This window comes from Octopus sinensis, linkage group LG5 (assembly GCF_006345805.1).
Source record: "Octopus sinensis linkage group LG5, ASM634580v1, whole genome shotgun sequence".
In the NCBI taxonomy this organism is placed as follows: Eukaryota; Metazoa; Mollusca; class Cephalopoda; order Octopoda; family Octopodidae; genus Octopus; species Octopus sinensis.
In genome coordinates, this window is record NC_043001.1 from 55,321,219 (window position 1) to 55,342,036 (window position 20,818).

Here is a 20,818-nt window from a genome sequence, read left to right on the forward strand (position 1 = left end):
TGTATATATATATATATATAATATATATATAATATATATATATATATATATATATATAAATGTTATATATATATATAAATGTATATATATATATATAAATGTATATATATATATAAATGTATATATATATATATATATATAAATGTATATATATATATATAAATGTAATATATATAATATAATGTATATATATATATAAATGTATATATATATATATAAATGTATATATATATATAAATGTATATATATATATAATATATAAATGTATGTATATATATATAAATGTATATAGATATATATATATATATATATATATTATATTATATATATATATATATATATATATTGGTGGAATATACTCTCATTTGTGTGTATGTGTTTATATACATATATATATATATATACATGCACACACGTACATACAAATCACACTCATATCCCTATTGTTATGATGCTAATATAAGCATTTCTATATATATAACTGAAACTCTACTTGTCAGATTCACTATCTATCACATTCTCCCTAAATGGCATATCTCACAAGGTCTCTTACACCAACCATTCTCTGAAGGAAAGAAATAGAAAATGTTAGACAGTTACCTAGATAGACAGACAGATAAGAAAAGTGAAAGAGAAAGACAGAGGGTAAGAAAGATGTTTTTACCTATATAACTACCTAACAAGTAATGTGATCTCAGTGCTTGTCCAACAACTAACATGACACCAATGTATGCTGGCTGGTCTTGCCAACAAGGAAGCTCTCACTAGCACTGTTAGAAATTATGTCCTGTAAGTTTACCATTATCAATTCTCTACAGGGAAAGTTCACTGTTATCAATTCCTCATCATGTATTCAATAAAATAGTTTTTAATTATTAATGATGAGATAATATAGATATATTTTTGCAGTAAACTTTCCTCATGGTGAATTGATGGCAGTGAACATACCTGTAATTGTTAGAAACAGTAGCAAAATCTTTCAAATCACATCTGTCTGTCATCAAAAATAGTATAAAACACTGTAACTCCAAATTTACAAAATATAGGATGACTATGACTAGAATGCATTCCACTAATATTTGCTTGATCAGAGTTTATTTTGAGCCAATGAGTGAACTTTACTTAGTCTTTCAAACTGCTAGAAATAGTAAACAAATTTTCCTCAAATCACATCCTACTGTCTTAAATTAGAATAGAATATTTTAGACAATGCAGTCTGATATATACGAATACCATTCAGAAAGTGGTTCTTTTCTTCATATACTGCTTTGGTCGTCCCAAGGCAGTAGTAGAATACACTTGCTCAAAGTGCTATGCACTTATTTATTTAATCTCAAATCAACTGCACTTGAACTCAGAACCACATGGTTGGGAAGCAAGCCTCTTACCACACAGCCACACTTGCACCTATATAGTATGTTTCTCTCTTCCACCATTGCTTGACAACCGATGTTGGTGTGTTTACGTTCCCATAACTGAGCAGTTCAGTAAAAAAGATCGATAGAATAAGTAGCAGGCTTATGAAGAATAAGTCATAGGATTGATTACTTTGACTAGATGGTGGTGCTCCAGCATGGCTGCAGTCAAAATGGCTGCAGTCAAAATGACTGAAACAAGTAAAAGAACAAAAGAATAATGAATATACTATGTAGGTGCAGGTGTGGCAAGAAGCTTGTTTCCCAACCACATGGTTCTGGGTTCAGTTCCACTGTATAGCACTTTGGGCAAGTGTATTCTACTATAGCTTTGGGACAACCAAAGCCTTGTGAGTTGATTTGGTAGGCAGAAACGGAAAGAAACCCATTGCATATATATGTGTGTGTGTGTGTGTGTGTGTGACTATGTACCTGTGTTTGTCTCCCACCACTGCTTGACAATGGTGTAGATGTATTTACTTCCCCATGACTTAGCAGTTTGATGATAGAAATCAATAGAATAAGTACCAGGCTTAAAGAAAAGTACTGGCATTGATTCATTTGAGTAAAAATTCTTTAAGGAAGTACCTCAGCATAGCTTCCCCCTCAAGCCCAAAACCAATAAAAGATAAGAGATACTTTCTTTAAGTTGTGTTTTAAATAAAGTGTAATTACATAATATTTTCTTAAATATCATTTTCTTAATTATATTTTCTATTTAAACTACAAATTCTTTCCATTCTATAATAACTTTTCATATCTTCTGCAAAGGAGAAAGTTAACAATCAAGATTTCTTTTTTTGCAGAGCCACCAACAGAGCAGCAGAGAAAAAAAAAACAACTTATACTTTGGAGCAGCATATCCAAAATCTGGTGGGTCAGATGCTTGCAACACAGTAGACTCTAATGCACCAAGGATCAGGTGGTAGTGTTAAGGCATGTGATAGATATGTTTATCAAAGAAGAACAAAATAGTTACAGTCCATCTGACAAACTTTTGCATAGTTTCCCTTTAAACTAATTCCATTCATAAGAGTCAGGTCAGCCCAAATATATGGTAAAAGACACTTGTCCAACATGCTGTTGACCTATCCACTTTATAGCTGAGTAATCACTGATAGAAATTAACCAATCAATCAAAATCAGACACTGGCTACGCGAAACAATGTGCACATATCGAACTTCTTTTAAGCTATCCATTGCAATTACATCAGAATGAAAAACAGGATGCTTCAAACAATTTCAAAAAGAGGTGAAAATACATTAAAAAAAAATAATAGAAAATTATAACAGTCAAAATGGGTTTGATTATCACAAAGTGATGTTTAGTTTTGTACAAAGAAAGAAAAAAAAACTTGTACTTTATTCTACCATTACTTATTCTGATTGTTATAAGAAAATTTCACAAGAGAAAAAAAAACTGAAAAGAGATAAACAGAAATAAAAACAAAAAAAGCAACAAAACTACTACTATCTACCTCCTTAACCTGCAAGTGATGGGAAAGGTTGGATGAAGTTTTCTTTGGACAGAAGAATAAGAGAATAAAGACAAGAATACATTAAAATTGCAACTGGTAATGGCTATGCTGCAAACAATGGTTTGGTTCAATGATTTGGGAGCAATTTATAAAGATTACTGTCAAACAAAGCAGATTAGCCCAATAAATCATATCACCCATTACTAAACACTGAATCATTTGAGATCTATTAAGGCAGGCATTTCTCAACTTGTTTTCAGTAGTAGACTCTCTGTGTAGGTGGAGTGTACTTTGTAAATTCACAGGTCATATGTTCAATTCTAGAGAAAAGAAATGTCTTAAGTTTTAGCAAACATTCCATGATTATGTATTTGAAAAACATATGTCACTATGACTCTGGGTTATGAACTAAAGAAGGAACCTCTATAACATCATTTTGCTTTCTAGAAATAGCAGTGATATTTCCTGCAAATCTCACCTTACCACCATATCACATCAAGAATCAAAAGGTAGAAAACATGATATAGACTTCTATATGATATTTCTGAAAGTTAAATGATGAGATAATCATGGATGGAACCCCTTGGAGTACAATATCTCTTTGATCAGGGATAAAGAGAGGGCAATAACATCAGCAATAAAAACTAATGAGGGGGTCTCTATATGGTTTGGGAAGCAGTTATAGCTTTCTTAAATCATGCTGTACCATCTTCGAAAAAGAAATACACAGCCAACAATACAGTCTTGTATATAAATAATATGTCTAAAAAAACACACAAAAAAAAAGCAAGAAGGACAACAGGAAAGCTTTTGGCTATAAGTCTACTTAATAATGGAAGACCTGAAGCAAAACAACAAATTAGAATGATTGATATAGAATGTATTATCAGGTTAGTCAGGGCACTTATTATGACTACCACATTCATACAGTTCATGTTTGAATGAACTAGTATATATTTTGGCCTACAATATTTGAAAGCATGGCTCCTCTAAGAGTAGACTAACAATCTTGTCATTTTGAAGCATTGAATAAGATACTTCCATTGCATAGCTTTACCTTAGCAAAGCTGATAGAGACTACCTCAAAACATCAAGGCTTGGTTGAAAGATTTGTTACAAATTTTGGCATAAGGCCAGCAAGTTTGGGGGAGAGGGTAAGTTGTTTACATTAACCCTAGTGCTCAACTGGTACTTATATTAGTGATCCCAGAATTATGAAAAGTAAAGTCAACCTCAGCAGAATTTGAGCTCAGGAGGAAAAAACAAATGAAATGCTGCCAAGTATTTGCCTGGCATGGTGAAGATTCAGCCAGTTTGCCACCTCACTTGATTGAAATAATAATATCTTTACTTTGGCATTGCAGATAGAAGTTAGCTAATAACAAATCTTGCTTAAAATATTTCAGATATAAAAACCAGAGGAAACTAGAAGTGGCTTATGTTTGAGGAAACTAGTGATGGCTTATGACAGCAACAAGTCTGTTAACAAAATCTGCAAATTTGGGGAAGTTTGCATGCTGCAGACAGATGAAAATACTAATGAGCAATGACCTTTATCAGAAAGGAAAAGCAGGAGGACACACACGCACACAGGGGGGCTTTGCTTGAACTGTCAGTACTTCTCATACCTCATACTTCTCCATGCTATCTTATCCAAATAAGTGTAGCTTGCAAAATATTCATAGAGTTGACAGAGGCTACCCAACTTTGTTCATATTTGGTTGAAAAACTCATTCAAAGTATCTGACCTCAAATCTGATCAATGCAACCTAATATTGATATGTATTGATGAGCAAATTGGTACAGTTAATTGAATTAACCCCAGTACATTGCTAGAAATTATATTAATGCAAAGATGTCTATAATAGGATATGACCCCAAAATGCTAAGAGTGGAATTAGTTTCTAAAAATATTAATTCAGCACGAGGCTGGAGAATTGTAAGACTGGAGGTTAGTCAGTTGATTCAACTACTCTAGTTTGTAATTAGCATTTATTTTATTTGTGCCAAAGAGATGAAAAGGCAAATTCTGATGCCCAGAGGAGTGAAAACTGAAGTCAATTTCAGAAGAAGGTAGGATTTTAGAGATAAAACTAAATATTTGAAAATGATTTTTAATTTTCAACTCTAATAATTCTGTCATATTATTGCTCAAAATAAATATTGATTGACTGATTAATATATTAAAAAAAAAACACGTTGAAAATATAATTTATATTAAATTGAAGTTAAGAAAAGGATTAATATGACTTACAATGAGAAGAGGAAAACTAAAGACAAAAAATAACAAAGAATAAAAATTTGTGCAATAACTTATAATGTTATTGAAGACACAGCTATTACAACACACACATACACACACACAATGATAAATGAGTAGACAAACAAAAGAAGTTGAAAATTTCAAAGACTTAATCACATTGTCATTTACTTTTTCACCAAATAAAAGCATATGATACTTCAAGTCTGAATTATGTTGATATGATGATGTTAAATAAAAGTTAAGGAAGAATTTTTAAATGTTTAGAAAGAAATCTATAAAACAAAATGAAATGAAATAAAATAAAAGAGAACAGAATAAACTGCAAAACTGGAAGTATTTATCAAGACAAGATGAATTGCTGTTGTTGATTCAGAGATGAGAAGGATCAGTCTTTTAATATGATAAAAAAGTCTTATAAAACTTAAGATGTATCATGGAAATTTAACAATGGTTAAATTAATATTTATATATATATTTATACATACATATGTGTGTGTGTGTGTGTGTGTGTATACACACATGCATACATATGTAAACACACACACACATAATACATATCATCATCGTTACATCTATACATACAAATATGCATGTGTGTGTATTCACGTGTGTGTGTATATATAACACATACATACATATATACATACTTACATACATACACACACATGTAAATGGATATTAAATGGTAATGATTATATATATGCATACGCGCACACACACTCAAAAGATTGGGTAAAATTTTCTGTGCACAAGGAAGGGGAATAAAGACAACAAAAAAATTCTTTCAAAAGTTCTTATAAATGTTATGATTCTCAAGGGTTTCTATTCATCATGCTCTTGCCTCAAAGACTTGAGTTTTGCTTTAAGTATTTTTCAAAAACATATTGGAAGCAAAAACAAACAACTAGTCACAAAATGAATAAAGAAGCTTACTAACAAAATAATATTGATGATGACAATGATGATGATTACAGTAATGAAGATTAGAATGATGATGATGACTATAATGATAATTATGATGTCAAGGACATTGTGATGATGATGATGATAATCATGATGACTACAGTGATTATAAAGATAACAATAGGGAAGGATGGGGAAGTGGAGATAATTTCTCGTATGAATATAAAATAAAAATATAGTTTCATTGAAAACATTTTCTGCAATCCTAAATTTCAAGGGTCATACACACACGCACTCATACAAACACACACACACACATAAAATAATGATGCTCCAGTTTGGCCTTAGCATGGTTAAAACAATCTGAGAAACTAAGAACACATACAATAATAATAATAATAATAAGACTTGATTAGCATTTTAATTTATCAACCCCTATTGCAGATAGTTAAAGTTGACTTTGATAGGATTTGAACTCAGACTATAAAACATTTTGTCTGATGCTCTAACGATTCTGTCAAACCGCAACATTTTAATGATGTTTTGCACAGACACAAGGTCAGCAAATTTTGGGAGCAGAGAGTTGAGACCATCAACCTAGAATTTGAATGGTATGTTATTTTATCAGCCCTGGAAGAATGCAAGTGTGCAAAATTGATCACAGTAGGGTTTGAATTCAGGGCATAAAATGCCAGAACAAGTAGTATTAGGCATTTTGTCTGGTGCTTAACATAATAATAATCCTTTCTACTAAAGGCACAAGGCCTGAAATTTGAGGAGGCGGGATTAGTTGCTAACATTGACCCTGGTGTTTCATTGGTACTTAATTTATTGACCCCAAAAGGATGAAAAGCAAAGTTCACCCTGGTGGAATTTGAGCTCAGAATGTAGCAATTGGCAAAATACTGCTCAGCATTTCATCCATCCTGCTAAGGACTCTATCAGCTCACCATCTTACTTAACATAATAATGATTTCAGTGATTTACTTCACAAGCATCAGATAAAGGGGGAACATTGAAGAGACTGGTTAAAAAAGTGTAGGAGTTTACATAGAAATTGAATTTGAAAAAAAAAAAGAGATAAAATGGATATTTTACACAGTATATATAGTAATCAAAGATAAAAACTGCTATTTAGAATCAATTAAAGAATGTCACAGAATCAAGATTACATTGGATCATAATATTTGTTTCTAAAAGAGGCATAATGATATAAATTTAAGAAGAGAGGTTAATTGACTAAATCAGTTTCTCTACTTAACTACTACTTTAACACAGAAGGGTAAAATAGAAACAAACATTACAATGCAATTTTGAACAACATATATTGAGATAAATGAACTGAAGTATCTAAAGTAGGAAAATTCCTCTCCAGAATGCTAGCCTAATAAAATTCTTTATATACAAAACCTATGGTTGTCCATGCAGCAAATCTCTCTTCTCCATGCTGCCAATGTTGTCCAAGAGAAAGAGAAATGACTGACATATCCTTGGTACCATACTATTGCAGGTAAATTCAGAATAAATAGGACCAGAACAAATACTGCATAGTAATTTGTTTTATATTCTAAGAATTCTGCCAATTCTATTTTCAACAGTTAATTTATTTTATTACATTTTAGGGTGGCATGAAAAAAGCACCCAGCACACTCTGTAAAGTGGTTGATGTTAAAAAGGGCATTTTACTGTAGAAACCATGCCAAAACAGAAAACTGGGGTCTGAACAGCTCTTCGGCTGGTTAGCTCTTAACAAATCATCCAACCCATGCCAGCATGGAAAAAGCATGCTAAACAATGATGATGACAATGACAACTTTGAAATAATGGAAGGCAAAGTTGATCACAGCAGAATTTATTTCAAATGTAAAGAGCCACAACAAATACTGTGAGGCATTCTGTTTAACCCTAATGATCTTCCAGTCTACTGCTTTAACTCTATAAGATGTAAATATGCTTGAAAGATATTAAGAATTACTAAAATATAATATTGGATTTGTAATGAAAAATATATTTGGTAACATCACTGATTTGAGTGACACATACTGATTTTCTCTATCCATACTGATGAGCCAGCCTACCATACGACTTAGTGAAGTTAGCTTGCAGCCAATAACAAATAAACAGCTTGTATTTATACTAATATAAGCGCAGGGCTGACAAAGTTAAACAAGATAAAATTATTTGAAATGCCATACAGATTCATACAAAAGTGCATAAAATAAATGTCAGTTGTGTTTATCCATAGGTTTCTCTCATCAAATAGACTTCTGACCCAGACATTCCACACAGGACCATTCCATCTTTCATTCAAAGTGCAATATATAATTTGCTTTTCCTTTTTTAAGATGCTCAGAATGCTAGAAATAACAGATTTGAGGGAGATTTGTACGTAAGTATCTATATTTACTGTAGTGTTGATTCACAGAAAGTCATAGATACTGATGCATCTCTTAACTCAATCATTAATACCTCATTCCTCACAAAACTTATCATTCCCTTTGTCAGTTACATCCATAACTTCTCAAAAATATTGACCATATGTGTAATCAAAATAAATAGCATTGTTTATCATTGTTATTATTGTTGAAGCACAAGTTTATTACAAGTAAATCCCATTGAAATCAATTTTGCAAAGCTTGACTGCATAAACAGACTGGTTGGGGTTTAATTTTAGAAATTGCAATATCTATAGTTTCAAACATCACTTAAGAGTTTTAAGTAAGATGTATAGGAATCTTCACCTTGTCTGTTGAGGATTAATTTGTCAATGTTTTAACATGGATTATTAATTATTTAAGATTTGTTATTATAAGAGATTCATTTCTCTTCTATTGCAATTGGCTCCACATAGACATGCATAGGTATGTTTGTGTGTAAGCACAGCCACTGCTGATCAGTTAAAAAGCATTCTTTCAACAAGTGTCTTTTATGACAGGTTGAGGTCAACCTGAGCCTTGTAATAGGAACTAGGTAAACAAATATGTGGAAAACTATTAGATGAACGAAAGCTGGTGATTTAGAGGGGACAGTTTTATCTCTTCCTCGTGTCTTTGGAATACTCAACCACTTACACAATAATCCAGTAAGTACATAGTACTTTTGACTGAACAATAAGAACTCTCATAATTGACACTAGTAATTAGAGCCAGCAAGTATGCCTCCATGTAAAGTGTATGCATCTCCAACTGAAGGTTACTCGTATTTAGTCAGCCACATGAAGCCATGGTATGAGTCAAGTTATTCCTTCAACTAAACACACACACATATATATATGTTAACTGAGGAAATGTTAATATTCACATAGGTAATGGGTGCAGGCTTCTGCCTGGTCGGCTCCAGTCAAACTGTCCCGCCCATGCTAGCATGGAAGACAAACATTAAATGATGATGATGATGATGATGATGATGATGTGACAACATGTAACACAAAAAAAGATTTTGATCTCTTAAAAATAGCAGTGAAATTTCTTTCAAATCATACCCAACCATCTCGGAAAAGACAGATGTACTAGTTAATGTGGACCTAGATATATTGTGCCAATGAAAAGGATAGCTAGTCAGGGTGGAAAATGGCTTTGAATGTAGGTTTGCTTGATCAGGGTTGATTTGGTGCTAAATATTCAACAATATACCAACACACACACACACATAGACACAGATAGACAGGTTGAACACACTACAGTTCTGCAAAGGTATCCAAATGGGGCCACTAGTTATCCTGAATGGATGTGAAACAGAGATAGAAAAGAGAATTGAATAATTGTGTAGCTACATAGTTAGCTATTAACACATGTGACATTTTCTACACACTCCTTTACCAAAGCTGTGCATTGATTACTTTAGTATTTATATACCTAAATAAAAGAAAAGTACAACTATGCTTTGAGAGACTAAGAGAGAGAGAGAGAGAGAGAGAGAGAGAGAGAGAGAGAGAGAGAGAGAGAGAGAGAGAGACTGTGTGTGTGCCTGTTTGAACAAATTTACAACAGGTGAAAGTACTATGCATTAGTTTGCTAACTTATTAAAATTGAAGCTTCCAGCCATCAATACTCTGATTTTCTCATTTCTATGTTTAATAGATACGTAGGTAGAAGATAGAAAGATATGGTAGAAATATCAAATATTAGGAATGAGAGAGAGAGAGAGAGAGAGAGAGCAAAACAAATTGATAGAAAAAAGATTAAGCAGAGAGATGGAGGAATAGATAAGAGGGGAAATAGTTAGAGAGAGAGAGGGAGAGAGAGAGGAGAGAGAGAGGGAGAGAGAGAGGGAGAGAGAGAGAGTGTGTGGGCTGCAGGTTTAACTATTGTCAGGTAAATATATTTCTGGGTAGAATGTAAGATAGAGATGGAAGATAAATACAGAAGTTTCAGGAATTAAACTTATTTGAAGTATCATTAGAAACCAGCTATTTCTAATCGAACATGAAAGCCCAAATAAAAACTCATTTCAAATAGCAGAAACTGTATAAGGGGTAGAAGAAGATTGGATAATTTCACCCATCTGACAGGTTTTGTAGTTTAGCCTAAGCTCAGCAGAGATCAAAGAGACCTATGATCAATGGTCATATATCAGGGACTACATTGTCCAATATGTCCTTCTTTATTCAAGATATGGGGGAGTAATTTGAGGGAAATCTTGCTGGTAATGCAAACAAGTTGACCAACAGTATAGAAAGTCCCTCATTGGTTCACAAGGTTAGTCACTAAAATTAGTAGGCTAAGAGTAATCAACACTGGCTGGAATTGGGTTGCAAATAAACAGAAAACAAGTACAACTTGATATACTGTAAAACGAAATAGAGTGAAGTTCTGGGTAGTATATTGTCTATAATCGTAAGCCCTGCCTTCAATGTTGTCTCTATTTCATCTGATGACACGTAAAAGTACACTATTTTTTCATATTTTCAATAATTTTATTACTTTTATTATCAACAGTATCATTTTCTATTCATGTCTCTATTTCACATCTATTTTCCCATGACTATTAAGCCATGGGTGGTGAAGTTTTTGGTAAATTTGCATATTTTCATATTACCAAAATAAGTATTTTTTAAACACAGGATCAGAGTTTAATGTTTTTCCCACAGTTATCTTTTCAATCTTGAAAGAACATTTATATGATTATTAGACTTGCTACAAACAGCAGTAAAATCTCCTGCAAATCTCAGCCCATCATATTTTTAAAAAAAGGAAAAGTAAACAATAGAAATGTGGTCTTAGATACTCTAAGATTAAATAACACTGCGTAACAAATTTTTTTTTTTTTGTCTTTGGCCAGTAAGTGTTATTTTCTATTTGTTTCTACCTAGAAATCAAATGACTACTGTTCTCTTGAAACTTTGCTTTTGTGATCTGGACATCAATGTTTCCAAACTGACCTATTTCCCAATACATTTCAGACAGATCCAGCACCGAGTTGCTGAAGCAGAAATATCGTTATGGCAAATATTCTGCTCAATACCACAGATTTGCTTGTCAGTTGCTTGACCTTAACCACTTGAGCATGTCCCTTAGTGGCTGACAATATGTGCATTTCTGATCATGAGCAGGATCAGTGGGCGAACATCATAGCCATCTATTGAGAGAGATTCTCCAGGGTTTGAATGAATGTAATAAAAGCAAAGTTTGAAAGAAATATTAGCCATTTTTCATACTTTTGGGCCAATCAAATCAGAAATAACAGTTTTGCTACCCAAGGACAAAAATCATGTTACACAGTGTAATCAAAACTCATGAATATGGTCATGTGACAGCTTGATTGGAACTGACCTGGATTAAGCAACTAATCCAGAAGAAGGAATGAAATTTATTGTCATATTAAAAAAGTGAGAAAAGCAGAATAATGTGTTCTGCTTATGAGAATAACACAATGACTATTTTTGAGCAGCGCTTGAGCCAATGATAATGTTTTCAATAACCTAGTACACAACTTCTTTTTATCAACAATGGTATTTTGAATCTTCCTCAAACAAAACGTTTGGTTTCTAATTTTATACTACTTGTTTATTCATAATTATTGTAAGAGAGCTTAAGGCATTGCAGAATTGGATCATACTTTAAAAAAAAAACAAAAATCATGAAATGAAACACAAAAATGAATTAATAATATTGTTTCACCCTCGTGTGATTATATATTTCTTATGAAAATCACTTTCTATATATTTCAATTAATTTTGAAAATAATTAATAAATGGGAGGAATTTAATCAAATTAACTAACTTTTGTCATTATCAAACTGGTGCTTGAAACATAATGCAAAAAAGTTCTTACATAAAATTATGATGAAATGTTAATTTAAATATGAACACTTTGAAACGAGAGGTTTTGTATAATGGAATCAGTTATGCTATGAAGATGATTGGCATTGAAAGGGTTAAAGGAAATAAAAGAGAGAGAAAGAAAAATACTATTTTCCAGCCTACAGAAATTAATTCATTGAATAAATGAATAAATAACTATAGTAGAGAAAACTGGTTCACAATAATCATTGCGATATTTTACCTTTCCATGCAAAACGAATATATAATCAACATGTGAATAATAATTTCAAAAGAATGCAAAATAAATATATAAATAAAAACATTCCACTAGTGGTGGTCATGGTGGTTTTGGAAGAGAAACACGAGGAAAATGCAACGAAAATAAAAGGGGAAAGATAGAAAGAAAGAAAAATATTCTGCAATGACAAAAACTACTACTACTACTACTACTACTACTACTACTACAACAACAACTACTACTACTACTACTACATAACTCAAATCTCAAATAAATAATATGTTGCAAACTTTCCATGATAAAAAACTAACAAGTATAGATAAGGAAATACAGAACAATCAATAACAACAACAACAATAAATAATAATAATAATAATAATAATAATAATAATAATAATAATAATAATTATAATAATAATAATAATAATAATAATATAATAATAATAATAATATGCTATGTAAACAACAAGACTAAAGGTTTATTTAAAAAGAGGAAAAATGAAAGATAAGAGGTTGCGTTTTTCATGCTTTTTCTAAAGAGGAAGGAGGAAGAAGGAGAAGAAGAAGAAATGGTTGTTGTATTGGAGGTTTAAGAGAAAGAGAATTGTGAGGATTTGAAACCTAGCCCACAGGTTTGGTTTCTAGAGTACAGCTTACAGACACATGACACCATCTAACACTTGACTGATAAGAAATAATAAAATAGTTTTTAAAAAAAATAAGAAAATACAGAACTGAAAAAAAAACACTTAAAAATAAATTTTGAAATTTTCCAGGAAATAGACGATGCTGAGATGGGTAGGAATACAACAATAAAGAAGAATTAAAACTGAAAGTAAACAGATATAAAAGGAAGAATGCAGAAAGAAAAAAAACAACAAAAATAAAGAAATAAACTAAGTAGGAAGATAGGTGTGGTGGCAGTGATGGTGTCAGTGTAGAGGTGTTGGCAGAGGAGTGATTTGAAATAGAAAAAAAGGAAAGCAATTGATCACCGGTTTAGCTCACCATTTCATATAGCCAGCAGGTACAACAGCATATCTGGACAAGGACAGGGAAAAATCACAGTAAAAATAACTGGTAAAGCTAATAAGGAAGCGATACACAGAAAGAGAGAATGGGGGGGGGGGAAGAAGGAGAGATAGAGAGAAAGAGAAGCAGAAGTAAAACATGGGAAAGAGTGAGTAATGGATGGCAGGAGAGGAGATACTAAAAGCTGTGGGAAGATATTTTAACACTGAGGATTTGGTACGATATTAGAGGCAGTTAATAATATACTTTCTTCATTGGCACAAGCCTGTACACTTTGGGGTGGGGAGTGGTCAATCTCATCAAACCCAATACATCATTACTGCTTACTTTATTAACCCCAGAAGAATAAAAAGCAAAGAAGACTCTGCTGGAATTTAAACCTAAAATTTAGAAGGAGGACATGACTAAATACTGTATCATACTTTGTTAACTGCTTTATTGAGTCTACCAACAATTTTAAGGAGAAGGGGTTAATCAAATGAAAGAAGAGCAAAATTGACCTTGGAGGGATTTGAACTCAACATGTAAAGAGCTCGAACAGATGTAGCAAAGCATATTTTTCAGTACTTTAACAATTCTGCTAGCTCATGTCTTTAGTATCAATAATAATCCTTTCTAATTCTGGCACAAGGTCAGCAATTTTGAAGGGAAGGAAAGTTGATTACATCAACCCTAGTGCTCAACTGGTACTTAGTTTATCAACTCCAAAAGATGAAACATAAAGTTGACTTCAGTGGCATCAGAACATAAAGAGCCAAAAGAAACGATGTTAAGCATTTTTTTTCTGGTGTGGTAATGATCTCATCAGCTCACTATCATAACGGTTTCAAATCCTAGCACAAGGGCAGCAATTTTAAGTGGCTTACGTAAGGTGATTGCACAAACCCCACTGCTTGGCTAGTATTTATTTTATCAACCCTGAGAGAATTAAAGGCAAATTCAACCTCAGCAGTATTTAAACTCAGAACATAAAGCAAGAAGAAATGCCACTAAGTATTGTGTCCAGTTTACTAATGATCCTGCCAGCTTGGCATGTTGTTAATAATAATGATAATAATAATAATAATAATAATAATAATAATAATAATAATAATAATAATAATAATAACGATGATGATGCAGTACCAGGTAGTGGCTCTTGTGGCTGCTGATCTTAACTGATTGGAAGTGTTATCATGTACATTGTTTTGTCTTGGTATAAAAGATGGGCTACAGCAAATATTCTGCTCAATACCACAGATTTGCTTGTCATTTGTTTGGCCTTAACCAGTTGAGCATGTCCCTTAGTGGCTGACGATATGTGCATCTCCGATCATGAGCAGAAGTAGTGGGGGAGCATCTTAGAGGTTTGGATAATTCACCTTAGGAAACATGGGTTGTTCGTTCAACATCCTTAAACAATTCTTATTCAGGGATCTTTTGGGCAGGATGGGCTACTCGACCAGAAGAAAATTCTAACAGGGCCCCACCTGCAAGGTCGTGTGCTGTTTATCTTGATATGAGATCAATATGTTGCGCACATATGGTTCTGAAGCATGTGCCTGGTGTACCCTTATCAGACAGGTAGTCATGATGGGTATACTGGGCTTCGTATATTTTACCCCAGTGTCACTTTGATGGCATGCACTGCTCTCTCACTCAATGATAATAATAATCCTTTCTATTGTAGGGACAAGGCCTGGATTTTTGTGGGGAGGGGAACAATCAATTACATCGACCCCAGTACTTGAGTGGTACTAAAAGGATGAAGGGCAAAGTTGACCTCGACAGAATTTGAACTTGGAACGTAGCGACAGACAAAATACCACTAAGCATTTCGCCTGACATGCTAATGATTCTACCAGCTTGCTACCTTAATAATAATAATAACAATAATAACAGCAACAACAACAACAACAATTATAATGGTTTTAAATTTTGGCACAAGGCCATCAATTTCAGGGGAGGAATTAAGTCGATTATATTGACTCCATTGTTCAACTAATACTTATTTTATCAACTCCGAAAATATGAAAGGCAAAGTTGACCATGACAGCATTTGAATTTGAACTCAGAACATAAAAGAAGAACTGCCATTGTCTGGTGTGCTAATGATTCTGCCAGCTTGCCACTTTCATAATAATAATGATAACAACAATAATAATAATAATAATAATAATAATAATAATAATAATAATAATAATAATAATTCTTTCTACTTTAAGCACAGGGCCTGAAATTTTTTTGGGGGAGGGAATATTTGATTATATCGACCCCAGTACTTGACTGGTACTTAATTTATTGACCTTGAAAGGATGAAAGGCACAGTCGACATCGGTGGAACATGAAGACAGACGAAATACTTTCTACTATAGGCACAAGGCCTGAAATATTGGGTGGTGGGGACAGTAGCTTACATCGACCCCAGTGCTCAACTGATACTTATTCCATTGACCCTGAAAGGATGAAAAGCAAACCCAATCCTAGCAGAATTTCAACTCAGAACGTAAGGATGGAAGAAATACCACTAAATATATTTTCCGGCATGGTAATGATTCTGTTAGCTCTCCACCTTAATAATAATAATAAAAATAATGGTAATTTCCAACATTAACACAAGGTCTCAAATTTATGGAGAAACCATTATGGTCAATGAAACCAACTTTATACTTGACTTGTTTTTATTTTAAGAAGGATGAAAGCAAAGCTGACATCAATAAAATTTGAATATAGAATCTAAAGGGACATACGTAAATATAAGAGGGTATCTTGCCCTCTGATTTACCAGTTCTGCCACTCCACCAAACCAAATGATGATGATGATGATGGTGGTGGTGGTGATGATGATATTCCACTTCCAGATATAACTGAAGATATGTTATAGATAAAATTTTAGCTGCCAATAAATATGTGTGTGTACAGTAATTAGCTATAAAATAGATGGTTAAGATTTTAGATAAATTATATGCAGAAGACATTTACAAATATGGCCAACTTGCAGAGCATACTTGTAATAATTTCTCTCATAGGAATATATTTGTTGTAAGGTGAAACATTTCTTTCATGGAGAGGTAGTTGTTTAGTTCTACTATCTTCCTTGTACTTCTAAGTGTTTTACCTACATCGTAGATAAAATCTTAACCACTTACATAATATAGCTAATTGCTAGGGTTGTTGTAAATCTTAAACATCAAATTTCTGTGTGATACTGGACTATGTTAGAGAACAGTCTAGCTTCTGTAAGTTGAATGATTAGAAAATTACTCATCATCCTGCCACTCATCTTAACCAAGTATTGCTTAAATTCTAATAAATACATCAATGTTTATATTATGGACACACACACACACATGTCTGCGCAAACATATTTTGCAAGACATTTTATATCCTTCAGTTTTTTAGTGGTTCCAGTCATGAAACTGCAGCCACACAGACACATGACCTTATAGAGCCGTAACCAATTATATCAAACCCAAAGCTCACCTATCATTTACAGATATAAACATCACAAAGTATTTTATACAGATAAACACACAAAACTTTCATGGCTTTCATCTACTACACTTCACACACAAGATATTAGTGTACCTGAAACTAAGGTAAAACACCTTTGCAAGATGCTGTGGTGGGGAGATCAAACTCAGGGCCATGTTGTTCCAAACTTCTTAACAACACAATGATACCTGCACACAGGTGCATGAAAGGGTGTGGGAATTGCTGTAATTAGTTATTGTGAGATTCATATAAAATTGTACTTATATGTCTGCAGGCAGTGAAGTAATATATACATTCATGTAGATTGGTAGATAGGTAATATAGTGTGTGCAAGGTCTATCAATCTCTCAGTCTGTCTACTTGTTTACCTACATAATTATCATAATCATGCTGGTATAGATTGGACAAATCAACAGGATCTAACAAGTCTACAAACCATGTCTTGCTCCAATGTTTCTGCTTTGGCATTGTTACTATGGCCAAATATAATATTTTTAACACTAACCACTCTCTAGAGTGCAGTGAGAGCTTTATATATATATATATATATATATATATTATATATACACACACACACATACATATCTATTTATCTATACACACACATATCTATATATATATTATATATATACACACACTTTATTTCAATTCAAGTTGACTAGTGTGGTCAGACGACCTAATGACATTAGGGGAGACACTAACAATTAAGAGATATGAAACTCTCCAGACATTAAGATAAGTTTTATTATATGTATTTTGTATATTTTTTTTATTCATTTATTTATAAGCTTTTTCTAATTGTTTTTATTTATTTATTTTTTTGCTTACTTCGTTCACCCCATTTCTTGACAGATCAATTTATGTTGTAGCTTAGAATGTACTCAAGTTTATTTTTTTGTTTAAACTGTGATTATAACATTATCAATGTGAGGTATATACTAAGTAGGATAAAGTTCAGTTTAGCAAACCAGTTTCATTGATAAACCTGCAAAATTGCCCCTTGCCAGTATTGCTGGAATAATATCAATATGATGTGTTGTTTCATGTATTATGTAATAATATTTCTGCAATGATCTTCTAGTAAAATGGTGATGAAACAATTGTAATATTATGCAACAAAATATGTTAGTCCATTCTATTAGTCATTATATATATATATATATATATATATATATATATATATATATAATGATGATGATGATGATCATCATCATCATCGTTTAACGTCTGCTTTCCACGCTAGCATGGGTTGGACAGTTTTGACTGACTGCTGGCAAACCAGATGGCTGCACCAGGCTCCAATCTTGATCTGGCAGAGTTTCTACAGCTGGATGCCCTTCCTAACGCCAATCACTCTGAGAGTGTAGTGGGTGCCTTTTACGTGCTACTGGAACGGGGGCCAGTCAGGCAGTACTGGCAATGACCTCGCTCAAATCTTTTTACATGTGCCAGTAAGGCGATATATATATATATATATATGTATATATATATGGTGGTGAGCTGGCAGAATTGTTACTGCACCAGACAAAATACTTAGCAGCATTTTGCCCATGTCTACGTTCTGAGTTCAAATTCCACTGGGGTCAACTTTGACTTTCATCCTTTTGGGGTCAATAAAATAAGTATCAACTGAGCAAGTGGGGTCAAAGTCATTGGCTTATCCACTCCCCCAAAACTGCTACCCTTGTGCCAAAATTTGAAATCAATACTTATATACATGACCAGCCTTTTGGCTTCTGTCTACTAAATCCACACACAAGTTTGGTCACCTTAGAGCTACAGAAGACATCATCTGCCCAAGGTTCTACATAGTGGGACTGAACTTGAAACCACATAGTTGGAAGCAAACGTCTTCAACCACACACACACACACACATGTCTGAAAAAGTACTCAATACATGTCACTGACTCTATGTCCATATTCATATAGGATTGATTCACTGTGCCCCAACTCAGAATTTCTTGTCATACGTGATCATTCAGAAGTTTGAAAATAATTTTTGCCTGAATCATTTCATAAGGCAAAAATAACTGAGTGGCAACAAAGGGAATCATCAGCTTCTTATAAAGACATGTGTGTGTGTAATTATCACCACAATCCAAGGGTTCTCAACCATCTTTTATCTATGGACCTCTTTAAATACTATTTTATTCTTGTCATTTGGTGTTTAAAAACTAGTTTTATAGGTACCTCTTATAAAACTCCTATTTTTTAAAGTTTTTTTTTTTTTTTTACATTGTGAAGGTTGAACTATGTAAACAGAGAAACCCAGCTGTTTTTTGCAGCAATACATACCAATACATACATCTGAAGCAAAATGTTTTTCAGACGCCCTTAAAATACTATTGTGGATCCCTAATTTACTATTTTGATGTGTTGGACCTCCTAAAAATCTTATATGGACCCTGGTTGAGAACCAATGATCATAATCAATTAACGTCAATATTTCAGTACTGGTATGGGTTTGATGAGTGTCAGCTCCTAACCTTTCATCATGGTCCTTTCTGATACAATGTACTTGTGAATGTAAGCCTGCATTTGATAAATAAGGCTGGGCAAATTTTTAACTGTAATTCTGCTCAGCGCTACACAGCTAAAAGTACAAGAAGATATTTAATTCTCTCTGTGCATTTGTATGTAATATGAACTGTTATCTTCATATGCAATCATATGGCATATATCTGGTGAGTAGCAACTTTCCAAAGATTACTACAAGGACATACACCACCAATACCACCACCAAATACTACCGTGGCATTTGCCACCATCACCAACAACACCAATATAGACAATGCCTTCACCAACTGCTACTATAGCATTTACCATTACTACAATCACTGACTACTACTACAGTAATCACCACCAGTGCTGCCAACCTACAGCCAGTCTTCCACCACTGCCCTCAGTGAGGCCTCTACAACACTAACAATACCATCAATTGGGAAGCTACTGCTACTAGCACATGCACCAAACGAAAATGCCATACTAGGGCATCACCTTGATGAATTTTTAGTTGAATGAATCAATCTCAGTACTTGTTATTTTTATTTCTTAAAAGTCTGGTACTTATTCTGTTGTTCTCTTCTGCTGAACTGCTAAGTTACATGGACATAAGCACACTAACACCGGTTGTCAGGCAGTGAACAAACACAGACATAAATATATGCTCACACACACACATATATATATATACATATATAATACACACACACACACACACATATATATATAAGGCTTTGGCTGGCCTGAAGTTATAGTGGAAGACACTTGCTCAAGGTGCCACACAATAAAACTGAACACAGAACCATGTGATTGGGAAGCAAGCTTCTTACCACACAGCCATGCCTGTGCCTATGGTATGGTATGTTGTGATTAAAAAAAAAATTTGTTTGATATTTCTAGCAGGTTGAATGACCATATGAAGGTACTCTTGTTTGTTTGACAATGTGTCTGTAGGATGGGGTGATGTTGCTGCTGATAATAGTGAATGAAAAGAAACTGAGAAGAAGTTCTGAGAGGAGATGAGAGATTAGAAGAGACTGAAGTCAGAAAGGAAGAAACCATAAACTGAATAATAATAATAATAATAATAATAATGATAATGATAATAATAATAATAATGATAATAATAATAATAATGGAATAACAGATTAGGAAGGAGGAGACATCTGTTTTTTAAAGGAGAGGAAGTTAGACATTTCTGAAGTAAGTTAAAAAGACACATGTAACGTTAACATTTCAGTGACATTTCA

At 33.1% G+C, this 20,818-nt stretch overlaps 1 protein-coding gene across 7 annotated transcripts in view; it reads right to left on the reverse strand.

Annotated features, from left to right (window-relative positions):
• LOC115211793 (roundabout homolog 1) overlaps window positions 1-20,818 on the reverse strand; it is a 703,622-nt gene that overhangs the window by 205,915 nt on the left and 476,889 nt on the right. For all 7 annotated transcript variants that reach the window (XM_036503450.1, XM_036503452.1, XM_036503453.1 and 4 more), the window contains exon 19: window positions 13,568-13,600. In XM_036503450.1, coding sequence (XP_036359343.1) covers window positions 13,568-13,600 — 33 coding nt within the window. The remainder of the gene's footprint in view (window positions 1-13,567; window positions 13,601-20,818) is intronic.